Source organism: Tamandua tetradactyla, chromosome 16 (genome assembly GCF_023851605.1).
Source record: "Tamandua tetradactyla isolate mTamTet1 chromosome 16, mTamTet1.pri, whole genome shotgun sequence".
NCBI classification, from domain to species: Eukaryota; Metazoa; Chordata; class Mammalia; order Pilosa; family Myrmecophagidae; genus Tamandua; species Tamandua tetradactyla.
The window spans coordinates 43,380,651-43,395,811 of NC_135342.1; the positions used below are offsets into that span (position 1 = coordinate 43,380,651).

General features: G+C 52.2%; 1 protein-coding gene across 5 annotated transcripts in view; it reads right to left on the reverse strand.

The window, feature by feature from the left end:
* The window catches only part of ZNF423 (zinc finger protein 423), a 324,971-nt gene that overhangs the window by 11,605 nt on the left and 298,205 nt on the right, over window positions 1–15,161 (reverse strand). For all 5 annotated transcript variants that reach the window (XM_077132358.1, XM_077132361.1, XM_077132357.1 and 2 more), the window contains one exon: window positions 15,024–15,139. In XM_077132358.1, the coding sequence (XP_076988473.1) occupies window positions 15,024–15,139 (116 nt within the window). The remainder of the gene's footprint in view (window positions 1–15,023; window positions 15,140–15,161) is intronic.

Sequence of the window (15,161 nt, forward strand, 5' to 3'; positions counted from 1 at the left end):
GGGCATTGCTGCGCCTGACACTGTTTTCAAGGGTGCCAGGGGCAACAGAACAGGAGACCTCCCCCACCACCCTGGCCAAGTCAAGAGAACCACGGCCGCACGATGCTCTGACCGTGCTGCATGGAAACGTCCACATTTTCTCAGCCACTGCCGGCTTGGAGAGGCTACAGAACTAGCAGGAATGTGAGGGCGAGGTGTATAATGGACATGAAATCTTCTACCATGTCAGGGAGGAAAAAAAAAAAACTGGAAGGGAATTGTCCCCTTGACTTTTCTGACTCTTGACAATGAACTGTTTACTGATTATAATTTGATGAGCAAACCAAGCTCCATAGATAGTCGTCGTGTTTCACAAACCAAAAATCAGGACAAATAGCCACGAGCTGGGACACAGTATATGAAATCACGGCTCTTCCGGAAAATCTAGGTCACCTGGGCACTAATTATACAGAACACACATGTGCAGCTCCCTAAACTAACCTGGCACTTGTAGATTTTATAAATGATATTTTCAACCTGGGATCTTACACATTTCCACTTTTCTCCACATTTTTGCTAAAAGGAAAACTTTCCCACACTCTCAACATTTCTGGAAAATTAACCCCTGCAGATGGAAAGTTGTTTCTGCAGAAGTTCTGAGGAATTCTGTCCCCCTCAGAAAACATAGCCCACTCCACCCCCCAAAATGGCTTCTGGAGACCATGCGGCTCAGCACCCCCATCACTGACAGGACCCCAGGCTGCAGAGCCAGGGGTTCCGAAGATAGACTAATCTGCTGTGATGAATTATGTGCATGCTCCAGCGATCAAAACTGCAGCTGAGACTGATTATATTCAATGATCGTGATGGTTCTTGAGAAAACACTTAGGTGCACACTCTGGCCCGGCCGGAGAGGGAGTCCAGCCTGGCAGAAAGCAAAGGGTGGAGGGTGATTCCCGTCACCCACAGAGACAGGGGCCCATGGGCTGTCCATCCTACCAAGGCTGGTCCCACGGGTGGGGCTGAAAAACACAGGGGCCCAGCTGAAATGCCCTGTCTGTCCTCTGGTATACACTTGCCTTGCAATCAAAATGCCAGGCACATCTTCAGTGCCCACACACCTGCCCCACTGGGACCATGTGATCTGCCTTGTCTTCCCTTCCAATACCAGGCAGAGCTCACAACTTCCACAAGGCAAACAATAATCATCTATACACCTTCCCTCCTGCTACACTCTACTCAACAGAGGTGTGTGGATGTGTGTGTAAGAGAAGGAGAGTAGGTGCATGCAGGGTTTTAGGGTGGGGAAGGGGTAGGTAGTAGTTAAGCGTGACATAAAGAACATAAGAGGACAGCGTCATGGAAGCTGTATAGTTCCCGACACTCACATAGCACTTAATATTGACGGATGAGTGGGTGGATGGATGGCAGATGATTCAATGGATGGAGGGACAGAGGGGTGGGTAGATGGCTGGGTAAATGGATGCATGAGTAGACGACCAGATGGGTAGTTTTTGTAGTTGGGTGGATTGGAATAGGGACGGGGAGTTATAGCATGGATGGGTGGGTGAGCGTATGGATGAGTAGATGGATGGTGGAAGGATAAATAGTGGAGGAAGAGGAGTGAGTAGCCGAAATGAGTGGTAGGCAGGTGGCTGGGTTGGTGGAGACACAGGCTTTGGAGTTCAAATCTTGCCTCAGCTGCTTCCTCTCTATGTGAACCTAGACAACTCACTTTGGTTCTCTAAATATCAGATTTCTCAACTGAGAATTAGACCTAATACCTACCACACAGACTTGTTATAAACTTCAAAATAGATAACATATAATTGATACTAACCATAAGATTTGGCTATCATGGTCAACCCCAAAGCCTGGGTGACCCTAATTTCTGATGTGGCAGCTTCATTAGCAAAGATGGGGGAGACAAAGACGCTGCCTTGGAACAGAGCCACCGCTCTTTGGACAGGGCATCCAGGTTTGACTTCAACAGGGTACGGTCTTTCTGACCCAGAGAGCAGAAGGAAAGCCGTTTGCCTCCTTGCTCAACACTCCAATCCAAAGGGGCACAGTACCCTCTCCCACCATGGCCCCCACTTCTCCCTGCCAGTCTCCGACTTCGCCACACATTCCTCAGCCCCAGTGTCCAGACAGACCTTCGAAATGGGAGGAGAAAAGCAACTCCAGTGGTCCCAGGTCATTGAGGCATCAATGAGATCATATTTGCAAACTGCGAAGTGCTGTGCCAGGGGCTATAATCCCAGAGTGCAGGTGAGTAATGAGCCAGGTGAGATGGCCAGATGGGGGCCTGTGGGTCACATTCCCTTGTCAGAAGGAGGCAGGTAGCCATGGCCATACAGGGCTGTGGTCCAGGGGCTGCCAGGTCTGATTTGCAGGAAGCCAAGAAATCCAGCTTTCAGGTGAGGTGGTGAAGAGGACAGAACCTCAGGCTGAAGGCCTGCGTCCAACGCCAATCAGCCATGTGGCCTCAGGGAGTGAGTCAACCCCTCTGTACCTCGGTTTCCATAACTTAATAACAGAAGTGCTGTGAGGACTATGTTTTAACATATATCGAGTGCTAAGAGCAATGCCTGGCATATAGTAAGCACTTTATAAATATTAGCCGTTATAATTATGGGAAATTGGCTGGTTTGAAACCTAGACAATCAATCAAAGTTTCTAAAATCCCTGGGCCATGGGCTTTGATTTTGGCCCTCTGCTCTGTATACATGTGACTTTATTACGACAGTGACTTTCCCCACATTATGTCCTCTCTTCCCGACACGAGGGGAGGCTGGAGGGGTCCCTCAGTCTTTCTGGAGTGCCTGCAGGCTCCCTTATCCTACTGGGAACCCCACTCCCTGCCTCAGAGAATTCCATTATCTTGCTTCCTCTTCACCCTCTACCATATTTCATCTAATCTAAGACCCTCATGGTAAGATGTCCCTGTATCTGATACAATGCAAGGGATGAGAAAAAATACAATTAAAATGTATCATACCAGTGTCGCATTCCAATTTAAGAGATGTTATAAGGAAAAAAGCTACGTGTCTTTGAAAGGGTCAGTGAAATACAATAGTGGCCACTATATATTGAGCTTTTACTATGTGCCAGAAACTGGGCTACAGGCTCTTCATGTACAACCTTTGTGTCCCCCAATTGTCTCCACTTGACTGATGAAGAAATCCAAGCTCAGAAAGGCGAAGCAGCTTGCTAAGCCATCCAGGTCTAAAGAGGTGACACTTGCATTTGAGCACGAATGGTCCAGTCCTGAGGCCACTCCTTCCTTCCCTCTCCCTGCCCTCCCCCATATAAGGCCTCCTGGAGCCACAGGGAAGGGACACCAAACTGAAATCATCACCTGCCCTCGTCCACATCACAGCCACACAGTAAATTTCACTGCAGCCCCGGACAAGCCCCAGCCAGTCCATGTTTGATTTTGTCTAAACTTCAGAAGCAGAGCGAGTGGGGCCACGTTCGTTATTGACACAGCAAAATTAATTTTCTGCCATCCCCCCCCTCCTCCTCCATGTCCACCCCCATGCTCTCATCGCCTCTCCTGTGAGGGCTGACGGCGGCTGCTGACTGGCGCTCCCGAAATGCCAACTTGCATTTCTCATCATTAATTTCTTTCTAAATGTCATTAGTAATTGTTCCTGCTCGACCAAAGAGTGCAATCTAGGCTTCTGCCGAGAGCACCCGCTCCTCCCATCTCAGCTGGTGGGGCCCAGCACCCTGGCCTCACCAGACCCCAGCATCTTGGCAGGAGGCAGCCAGCCCTGCTCCCAACAAATTGGGGAGACAGAGTGTCCCATCTAGAGACAAAACAGGCCTGGTTTGTGACATTCATGGGGCTCCACCACAGAACAGGCCTGTCCGCAGTAACGGGTCAGTGGTTAAATCATTGGGCTCTGGAACCAGCTGCTTGGGTTTGGTCCCACCTCTGCCACGGCCTTGCTGTTTAACCTAGACCTGTGCGTCCGTCTCCCCCTTTGCAAAACGGGGCTAACAAGAGCACTGGCTTCCTAGGACTGTTCTGAGGATGAGACAACGATAATCAGCGTAGAGGGGTCAGGTGGCAGCTGGCTGTTCTTGTCGCGGTGTTCCCCACCTCCTCGTGGGCTCAGCTCTGCCACTTACTAAGCTGGGTGACATCAAAGTAAGGGCGTAACCTCTCTGAGCCCCATCTGTCAAAGTGGGACAGCAAACATTGACGCTGCTAGTCCTGCATTCGCGGCCACCCCCAGGCCCTCCGGGATGTCCCACAGAATTAGTGGCACGTCCTCACGACCATCCCCCGAGAGCGGCCATCGTCTGATGGGGATGGCGAGGCTCCGCGAGGGGAGGCCACGTGCCCCAGGCCACACCACCAGGAAGAAGCAACTCTCAGATTGTCACCATCTGGCCCCCACCCCCGTGCCTTCCCATGTCTGGGGCTGCCTCTGTGTCCTGCCACGAGGTGGTGTTCAGCTCAAGCTAAGTTGGTGTAGGGACAGGGCTCCAAACCTCGGTGAGTGCAGAGCCCACAATTTTTAGTGTTATCATTGCTCCTAAGAAACTGAAGGCATTTGGTCCCGGCTGGGACAGCTCTGGGGAAGGGCTGGACTCACAATGCACACACAAGGGCCGCCAGCTGGAGCCTCTGGCAGCTCCTGGCACCCCCACCCCCACCCCATGTCCATCTGTCGTGATGGCCTGGTGCTCGCCCAGAGTTGGCTGGCCCCGACCCCAGGACACGAAAGACAGGCTCCGCTGGGCAGACAGGCAGCCTGAGGCCAATCCCAAGTGACATCTCCGCCCAGAACAGGACCTTAGGGGGCAGGGCTCCCTGCACCCACACCAACTTCATCCCTCAGGCAGGCACACCCCTGGGGTTCTTGCCTGTTGCCACCCACTTTCTGGAGACTGGTCTTTCCTCATCTGAGCCCCCCACAGCAGCCTCAGACCCCAGGAGCTGCGTGGGGTCTCCAAGTTCCCCTCCTAATGCCGTCGGAGGCGACACCCACCTGCCCCCCATACCCGGAGGCCTGCCATTGGGCATCCAAGGGCTTTGAGGCTCTTCCACCAACCCCACTGCCCCAGCCAAGGCCTTAAGAACATGGTCCCCGGGGTCAGGCTGCCTGGGTGCCCAGCTCTGCCTCTCTGTGGGAATGAGGGTGAGTCGCGTCCCCTGTCCAAACCTCAGTTTACCCATCTGTAACACAGAGCTCTCATGATGCTATCCTAGGAGGATCACTGTGAGTTCTAATGAGATGGCACGTGGGAAGGGCTGGGAAGCATCTCCCAGGAAGCACACTGCCCCAAGCCCTGGGGGCCTCCTGCCACGTCACGTTATGTGCAGCAGGGAACTGTGTTTTAATGCTCTGCTGTATTATAGCCTATGCTGTGTTATATTATATGCTACGCTATGTTATGTGCTACAGCATATTATGCTGTGTCACACGATGTGGCATGCTGTATGACAAGGTGCTGTGCTGTGCTGTGTTCTATGTGATGCTATGTTGGGTATCACTCCAGAGACACGTAAGATCGGGTCTGTGGGTGTCAATTAGCGTACTGTTTGCTTCCCATCACTGCATGCATCCCAGGCAAGAGGGACCTTGCCTAGCCCCTGTTCTGTCCCCAGCATGGGGCAGGTGCTCAGTGAACACTGGGGGCTGGATTGAACTGAATGAATGGATGAACCACTGAAGGAGTGACCTGAAGGCTCTCAGACACCCAGACTGCAGTCCTGACAGTGGCTGACCTTTGCGAGCCTTGGCTCTGAGGCTGGGCTGGGCTGGGGGTGGTCAGGCAGGGCTGCCTTTGGTGCACCTGGTGCCCCATGAGAAGGGGACTGCTGTTGTCCCCAGACTGCCAAGGCTCAGGGAGGGTTGGGGGCTTGCTCGAGGTTCTAGAGCTGCTTGGTGATGGGGCTGGGACTTGAAGCCAGGCCATTGGCCCCTAAGTGCAGGCACAGCACTGCCATGTGATGTTGGCACATGGAATACATTCACATCTGTGCTAGGCTCTGGTTCCCAGCCCTAGTGGGGAAGACAGGAGGCACTCAGGAGTCCTTATACTCTAAGTGCTGTCTAAGGGTTTTATATACAGGAGAACTGAGGACTTACCCATTTCACAGATGGAGGGACTGAGGCCAGAGAAGTACAGCTGGCTTTGGGCCCAACCTTCTGGCCCTAGAGTCCCTGGTGTGGGTCACCAGGCTCTGCTGCCTCAGACAAGTGCCTATAACAGAGACTAATGGGGAGTCGGCACCCTGGGGGGGAGGGGAACAGTACTGCCATCCCCAGACACCCTCCCATCTGCACCCCAGGCCAAGCCCGGCAACCTCAGCCCTCCTAGCTGCAGGTGGTATCAGGAACTGGGATGTCTTAAAAGCCGGAAGGAAGAGGATGCTGCTACTTATGGAAAGCTCAGCCAAAGAGTCAAATGCTAAGTATGTGCCTAGAGCACTTTAAATTTTTAATTATTATTAGTTATAATTATCTGGCTGGATCTGAAACCAGCAGCGCTAAGAGGCAAGGAAATTGGCTCCTCAGTTACCTGTTTTCTAAGGACCAGTCATTTAAAAATGGGCTCCCAGAATGGAAATAGCAGCTCCCCTTCTTTCTTTCTTTTCTTTGTTTGCTTTGTCTCTTTCCTTATTTTCTTACTTTCTAGGAGCTCAGAAACATACAGCAATGACTAAATGAGTGAATGGATGGACAAATGGGTGGATGGATGGCAAAGGGAGTCTTCACTCTCCAAAAACTCCCGTTTGAGTGGCAAGTCAGATGCAGACATAGTCACTTCCAATCCATATCTCCAAAGAGGTCAGGGGGTTAAACCGAGGGCTGGAGAAGCCGAAGAAGGGTGAGTTAGGGAAAAGCTGCTCAGAGAAGGGACCATGAAGCTTGGGAAAAGAGCATAGAGTTCTAGCAGGACTGGCCAGTGAACACGCCTGCTGGAAGATTCCATCTCACTGACCAGGCAAGACAAGGATGGCCTGGAAGAATGAATTGAGAAAGCAACTGCCAGCCATCTTACTCCCCTCTTCAGCCCCTCTGCCCTCTTTTCAGTTCCTTGAACACCCCAAATCCATTCCTGGCTTTGAGCTTTTGTACCGATGTTCCCTTTTCAGGGAGCTCTGCCAGCTCTTCCCCGAGCAGACTCCTCAACCCCAGGACTCTCGCCGAAATACTGACTTTTCATCCCTGCCATTCCTTTACCCCCACCACACCACACACACGCGCACACACACACACACTACACATACACGCATCAGTCTCCCTCACAACACAGTGTTTTATTCTCTTCAGAAGTCCACAGTCTGAGGTTACCCGGGTCATTCATTTATTTTCTGGTTTGTCAAATCCCATCCAATGTCAGCTCCATAAGAACAGGAACCAGGCCTGCTTGTTCACAGTTGCATCCCAGGCCCCCACGATGGTGCCTGGCATATAGTAGGTGCTCAGCAAATGTTTGTTAAATGAATCACAGAACGGAGGGAAGGGTCAAACCAGACGTTTTCGAGGGCTGGGAAAGGAAGGGTCCCATGCAGAGCTCAGACGCCACCACTGGCTCCCAGAGGCCTCCCCGTGGGCTGGGTACCAGGATCCAGCCTGGCAGGGCCCTGCTTGCCCCGTTGGAAGGGCTCCAGGTTGCTTGTTAGACTACCTAGCTCCGCTTTTAATCAATTGTAATCATTTAGCTGGAAGCAGCATGATTAGGCACACACAAGCAAACAGCGTGAGCTAATCCTTTAAATGCGCCCGCTCAACGCTGGGCTGGCTGCTCTGCCACCGCGGGCCCCGGCTCACAGAAGGCTTCCTGCGGGCCCTTGCTTTGCCAGGGAGGGAGTATAGATTCCAGCCTGACCCCATCAAGGAGGTCCACACGCCGTGACGGAAGTCCCAGGCAGTGCCGCCCCTGCCAGCGGCACGACGCTCAAGCCTCCAACTCGTGACAGCACCAAGTGCGCCCAGCTTACCTCCGCAGGGGGGAGGCAGCAGCAGCAGAAAGAGTGAGGTCTTGCAAAACCACTGCCTCCAATACTGGCACTAAGCCTTCCTAGCCCCAATCCCATTTCCAGCAAGGCTGGGGCTGCTGGCCTCGAACTCCTGGCCTCGCCCACACCCAGCTGGGCCGGGCTCCCGGCACAAAGGACCCCAGGGTGTTCCCACCTCGACTCACCCAGGAGCAGATTTTTTGCCTCCCTTGTTATCGCTCCTGGTGCTACCTGCTTGGCCCAACTACTAAAATAGTTTCTGGGTCCCCTGATAATGAAAGCTTTTTATAGTTCAGCACTGCAGGCCTCATTTAAATCTATTAGCTCATACAAACGGCAATTTATTTAAACTTTGGAGTGTTTCTGCTGGCCTTGGCAGCGAAGAGAATTGGGCTTTGCATGTGGCTTTGCCACCTGCTAGTGACCCTGGGCAAGTCATTCAATCTCTCAGAGCCTCAGTTTCCATATCCATAAAATGGGATAAGCGCATCCTTCCAGGGATGTGTTGAAACAATCCATGCAACGTGCTTAGGTCAGGGCCCGTCTGAATTCCACCCAGCCTCCACCAGGCTTCTTCACTGTGCTGGGGAGGGGGAGCTTGTCCATCAGGTCAGAGCCCTGCCCCATGGTGGATATTCAACATGTGCCCCACTGCTCCCCAAATCCACCATCCATGGGCCCCAGTGCCAGTGAAGAATGGGGTACAGCGAGGCTATCTGGGAAGGAGAGAAGGAAGCAGCATCGACGCCCAGCATCTGTAAGCACATAGGGGCCCGGGGGGACCCCGAGACAGCTGGGCCAGACAGCCAAAGCCTGCCCCTCCCCTCAGGTCGGCTTCCCCTGGCAAGGGGCCCACAGGGCCCCAGGCCATCATCTGCCGAGGCCTGAGGCTGGAACCACAAGGCCCAAAGCCCTGACATTTGTGGGTTTACAAAGTCCTCACCCGCCCCAGTCACATCTGCACACCCTCCACTGAGCCAGCTGCATGACTGAGGAAAACAGGGTGGGAGAGAGGGGGCTGAGCCGGCGTACTCAGGGGTGGAGATGCAGGGAGGGGACCTAGAGCTCTACCTTGCCCTGTGGCTCTGGACCCAGAGAACTCCTCCTTACGCCCCATGGTGGGGACCAACTGTGCCCATAGCCTTGAGGCTTGGCCAGACACCCCAAAGGGCAGGACTCGGGGTCACCCTACTAAACTGAGATCAGAAATCATAAAATCACAGCAAACCTGGGGTGGAAGCATCCCTAAAAAGTCATCTATTGCAAACCCTCTCTGATCCTCAAATTGCCTACAATGTGAAGATTTATAACGATAATGGGAAGCATTTACCAAGCCCTCCCCATCACTCAGCCACTGGGCCAAGGCCTTGACACAATTATGAGGTCAGCGCTGCAAATACCCCCATTTTACAGACAAGGAAACTGAGGCTCACAACTGGCAAATGATGGAGCATGGATTTAAATGCACAGCTGCCCCACAGACCCCACACCACACCTCCCCTTCCATAGCATTTCAGACAAGGGCTCTATCTGCCCACATCTGCCAATAGGGGTCTCACCATCCTCAAGAAGATGCCTTCCACTTCTAGATGACTTTCCTAGGTAGTTGACACTTGTGGTTTTCACTTGGCCTGTGCCCCATTTCCTGAGGAGAGCCTTCCACCTGCTGATTTGCACTATGGGACACCAAGTCCTAGCCACAGCTCACTGGGACAGGGGTGGACAGTCAGATCCCTTCTTGTAGAATTCTGGAGCCTGTGCCTGAAGGGTAGCTGCAGGCTACAGGTGCGATCTCTGGGTCACCTGAACATTCCTTCCAGCTCCCTGTGTAACCAAATCCCCACATTAAAGCCCCTCTTTCAAAATACCCCAGGTGCATGTCTCAGCAAAACTGACAGTAGCCCTGGTGGGTTGGCCTTGAATAGAGGAACCCAGAAAGTCAGGTTGCAGAGAGAAAACAACCCAAAATGAGCCAGAGAGAGGAGAAAGAAAGGACCTGGTGGCCTCAGAGAAAACAGGACAGCTGCTGCCTTGGTTGTAGAGACATTTGGTTCCTGGGAACAGGGCTTCCAAACACACAGCAGCCCTTTCCACTCTGGGCATCCAAAAGCTGCCTTGTTTCCCTATAGTTTCCCTTCCTGCTTGAACTAGCTCCAGAGAGGGATGCACCTGGAATACAACAGACCAAATTCAGGTCCTGAGGGCCCACTACCAAAGGTCTTGGGGCTTCCAGAAGCATCTCGAGAACCTCCTCCACCCAAAAGAGCTAAAATACTTGAAAACAACTGCCATCCATCTGCATCTTCCCCAAGACAGAACCCAGCTCTGCTCTGTGAAGGCCGGATTCCCCCAGCCTCCCTCCCTGTCCAAGTCCTCAGGCTGCAGACTGTGGAGTGTGTTTTTTTAGACAAACTTTTTTATTCTCTCCTATCTCCTGTCCCCACCAGCCCCTGGCAACTCCTGGTCTGTTTTCTGTTCCTATATTTTTGCCTTTTTCCAGAATGTCATGTAAATAGAATCATGTATAACAGAGGCTTTTGAGGATGGCTTCTTTCACTTGGCATTTGAGATTCACCCATGTAGTTGCATGTTATCAGTAGCTTGTTCCTTTTTACTGCTGAGTAGTATTCCGCTATACAGACAGTTGTTCATCCATTCACCAGTTGAGGGACAGGTGGGGGATTTAATAAAGCTGCTATGATCCTTCAAGTACAAGTTTTTATGAGTGCATAAGTTTTCATTTCCCTTGGGCAAACACCTAGGAGTGGAATTGCTGGTCATATGTGAGGTATATGAAGAAACTGACACAATGTTTTGCAATGTGGTTGCAACAGGTTGCATTTCTACCAGCAATGCATTACCATCCCAGTTGCTCCACATCCTTGGAATTTCATCTTTTTTTGGTTTTGTTTTGTTTTTGTCATCCCAAAAGGCATGCATAGTATCAGTTGGTTTTCATTTCTGTGTCTCTAATGACTAATGACGCTGAGCTTCTGTGTATTTTCTTTGGGAAGGTGCCTGTTCAGATCTTTTGCTCGTTTTTCAGTTGTGCTTTTTCTAATTATTGAGCTTTGAAGAGTCCTTTATATATCCTGGATACAAGTTCTTTATTAGATATGTGAGCTGCAAATATTTTCTGCCAGTCTGTGACTTTTCATTCTCTTAACAGTGTCTTTCAAAGAACAAACTTCTTAAATTTTGATTCAGTCTAAATCTGAAAATATCTCTCCCTTGTTTAGTTTCCCATCACAATAGGAATAAAAATTAAACTTCCTTGCTATCCTACAAATCCTGCCAAGACCTGAGAGCCATCCGCCGCCTCCCTTCGCCCCAAACTCCCACCACTCACTGTGCTACGGCTGCACTCGGCCTCTGTGGTTCCAGCAATATACCTAGGTCCTGCTGGCCACAGGGCCTTTGCATTTGTGGCTTCTTCCACATATTCTTTCCCTCTCATCATCCGGGCCTCAGCTCAAATGCCACCTCCTCAGGGAGGTCTTCCCTGATCACCCTCACCAAAAGAAATGTCCACCCGACCCAATCACTTTCTAGCTAGCCCACTGCCTGGTTTTACCTTCTTCATGTCATTGTCCACTATTAGAAAGTGTCTCCCAAATCGATGGGTAGGCAATAGGCCCTCCATACACATGCTCTGATCAAATAAAGAGCAAAGCTTAGTTCCCTCTCATACTTTGTCCCTCTGTCATGAATGTGCCCCAGTTCTTCCCAAATCCTTTAAACTGTTCTCAGTTCTTTAAGCTGAGCCAGCTCTGCTCAGAATCGAACAGGACTTGTACCTCCCCCCTCCTGGCAAGCATGCTTCTGTTGATGCATCCCAAGAGAAAAAAAAACGCTCCCTTTAGAAGCAGACACATCATTGCCTACACAGACCAAGCAGATGATGGTTCAATCCCACCTCCACTACCTCAATCCCCACAGCAGGAATTCCTGGTTCCATAGTAAGAGCGACCCTCCGTCTCACCCAGAGACCACTCCCATAACCTCAAATGACACATGGGGATAAGAGCCAGCCAAGGCCCCAGCAAGCGTAGCCGACTGGGTCCTATCTCCCGATGCTCCATCCCAGTAAATACCACACTTGCCTTTTCACCCAAGCAGGGCCTCTCAGCCCCAGCGTCAGAGTAATGACTATGAAAACTTCAATGCCTGCAAAAATCCTCCTCTCAAAAAAAAAAACCACACAATTACTATGCAAGTTACTTAAGGAAAGCCATTATTTGCATAGATTTGGCGTGGCTACAACACTTTCACGTTTAAATGATCTGTAATTAAAATCATTAACTGCAGAAAATAGTGGCTCTTTAAGGCTATAATTTAGCAAGATTCACAGCATTTCAGAATCCGACTTAAGTTAACAGGGTGACCCAGGAAACCAGCACCTTCCACAAACCAGAGGACCCCGAGCCCAAGAGGATCTGAAACCACCGGCGGCGGGCCAGCTTCCCCACACACCTCTGCGGGAGCAAGGCAGACCCACGGCTCGCCAATGCCGAGGGGGCTGGGTAAGGCAGGACTGGGCAACTTCCCCGGGAAACAGCTTAAACCCAACAAAGATGAGATCAGCCATTCCTGTCTTGGTGTCTGGGACAACCGGGGGGACCAGATGGAGGTTGCAAGTGCAAAGCGTAAGTCATCGTTTATATGTGCAGAGGGTTTAAAGGAGGCCTTAGTGTTACGCTATAAATAGCTTTATCGTCAGGGGACATAAGGGCCTATTTTGGTAGCTGAGCCAAGCAGGTCAGGGCGGGCAGGGCAGGCTGCAAGGGACCACACTCAGGAGCAAGGGCACAGGGCCGGCGTGCAAGCGAGGAGGCTTCCTGAGGTGTGTGTGGTTGAATGGGAGGGCAACAAGCTACCTCATAGGGCCCTAGGCACGCAGGCAGCTCTCAGCTCATGGACTGCTGGAGACACAGCGTTGAGCCCTGGGTGGGTTCGCAGGACCCCAGCTCCAAGCCTCTCTCACCCTCTCTACCTTGTGGAGGTGGAACCACCCCCTCTGGACCTGGGTTTGTAGAATTAGGTCCATCATTCTGTCCAACACTGGGATGGTGGGATGGACGTTGCATGAGTGATATGCAAACTCAAGGACTTTCGGGAACTCGGAGGGGCTGCTCAAAGAATGCAAAGTAACAGGCTGTCCGGCAAGCTGCCCAGGAGCTCTTCAAGGCCAGAAGCCAAGTCTGAGCCAGCTCGGCCTGCCCAGCGCAGCCCAGGCTCGCCTGTGGAATGGACCCTGACCCTCTGATGTCACATGCCCTACTGTGCCCTCTAGTTTCCATTTCCTCTGGGTTATAATTGTTACCAGCTGTACCAGCAGCACAGGCCCATGCCGGGCTCTGTGGGCAGGCTGCAGCACGACCCCGTTATGGCCACAGGCTGCACTCATCCCCCCAGCCTCAGAAGAGAGGTGCCAACATTGTCCCCAAGTGCTGAATGCTTCTAGAACTCTGCCTGGGTTGCAAGGCCCCAGCCATGTTCCCTGAGGAAGTGGGGAGAGGGGGGTCTTTGCAGAGTGTGGGGTGAGCTCTCATCAATAGCCTGTGGGGAGAGGGGCAGGGCTCTGAGTTCTGGGGTCCCTGTGTTTCTGGGTGCTCTTGTGGGCCCGTGGTGCATGGTAGCCATTTGAGCTGCTGACGAATGCCAGCCCTCCTCTCCACCCAGGCACAGGATGGGATTACTTCCTCGCCCCTTTGACACAGGGCAAAGCCACATGACTTGCTTTGGGCAAATATTTCAAGAAGTAAATGTGTATCACTCCAAGTGGAAGTCTAAAGAGCTAGTGCACACTCCACCTCATCCCTCTTCCCCTTGGCCTGGGTGACCAAGGAAACATGGACTGAGATGCTCCCGCCCTGCCTCAAGCCATCAAGCTTTGTGAGTAGAGTCCCTGCCATGTGTCTGGATATGTGACAAGAGCAACAAATACATCTTGGTGGTCTGGAAACATGGAGATCTAGGGAATGGTTGTCACTGCAGCAAACCTGTCCTGTGTCCTGACTAATAATGGAGCTATCCTCAGTCTGTGGGATTTCGGGGTGTCTGTCTGTGTGGATGTGTGGCATTTCTGTGGACCTGGGTGTGGGTACTTCTTCTTAAGGTGTGGTGTTGTGATCCCTGCTTAGTCCTTTTCTTTGTGCACATAGTGTGACAGTTTGTAAGTGGTGTTTCGGGGATGGGGGCAAGAACCGTGTGTGTGTGTAAGGAATTTTCTTTCATGTGTGTGATACTGTCCATGTAGCTTATGTGATTTTTCTGTGTGCGTGTGTGGCATTTCTGGATAGGTATGGGACCTTTCTGGGGTGATAAGAAATTCTTGCAAAAAACAGTGGGTAGAGAAAGGCAGTTTCACCTGGGCCTGGTTCCTGGGTCTGGTTCCCGGCCCTCGGCCCTCAGAAAACCACTAATAGGTGAGAAGAGGCCCTGGGCTACCAAGGGGAGGGGCTGCAGTTGCCTGGAGAGGCTCCCCTCACAGGGGCCCTCTAGGTGGCTGCAGTCCCAGGAAGAGCCTCTGAGGAAGCTGGTGGAGGCCACAGTGCCCCCACCTGTGGGCTGCATCGGCCTTCTGACCAGGTGGCCCAGTCTCTTGTTAGGACTCACCAGAAGTCATTGCTCACACTCTCCTGGCTTCCCTGGGCCGAGCTGGAGGCTCCAGGACTCCAGAGCCAGCCTTCTGCAGCCCGAGGACCTGGCCACACAAGCCAGTGTGCTACTGAACCAAGCCCAGTCACACTGCACATCCAGTGCAGATGGAGACACAGAATCCCTGAGTGGGGAAGGGATTGGTCATGGAAAACACCACCACGGGGCCTCTGGCTCCTGCTCAGGGTGCAGCCTGCAATGGCCATAGCCCAGGTTTCCTGAGGACACTGGGCCAGCCAGCAGGAGGGCTCAGCCTGACCCCAGCTCGTGACACCAGTCCAGCCACTTTGTGCTTTCCCCAGACCTAACCATCTTGGCTTGACCCTGAAACCCTCAGTGCCAATGGAGGACCCGACAGGCACAATGAGGGGCGTGTGCAGCCAATGGGAACACTTACCTGCAGCTCGGTTTGAAAGAAGAACTTCTGTGGGCATTGTGAGCAGTCGTAGATCTTATCCTCCTGCCCGTGCACGGCAAAGATGTGCTGCTGCAATTTGTTGGCCTGGACGAAGACTGGACCCAGACATGGTCGTCA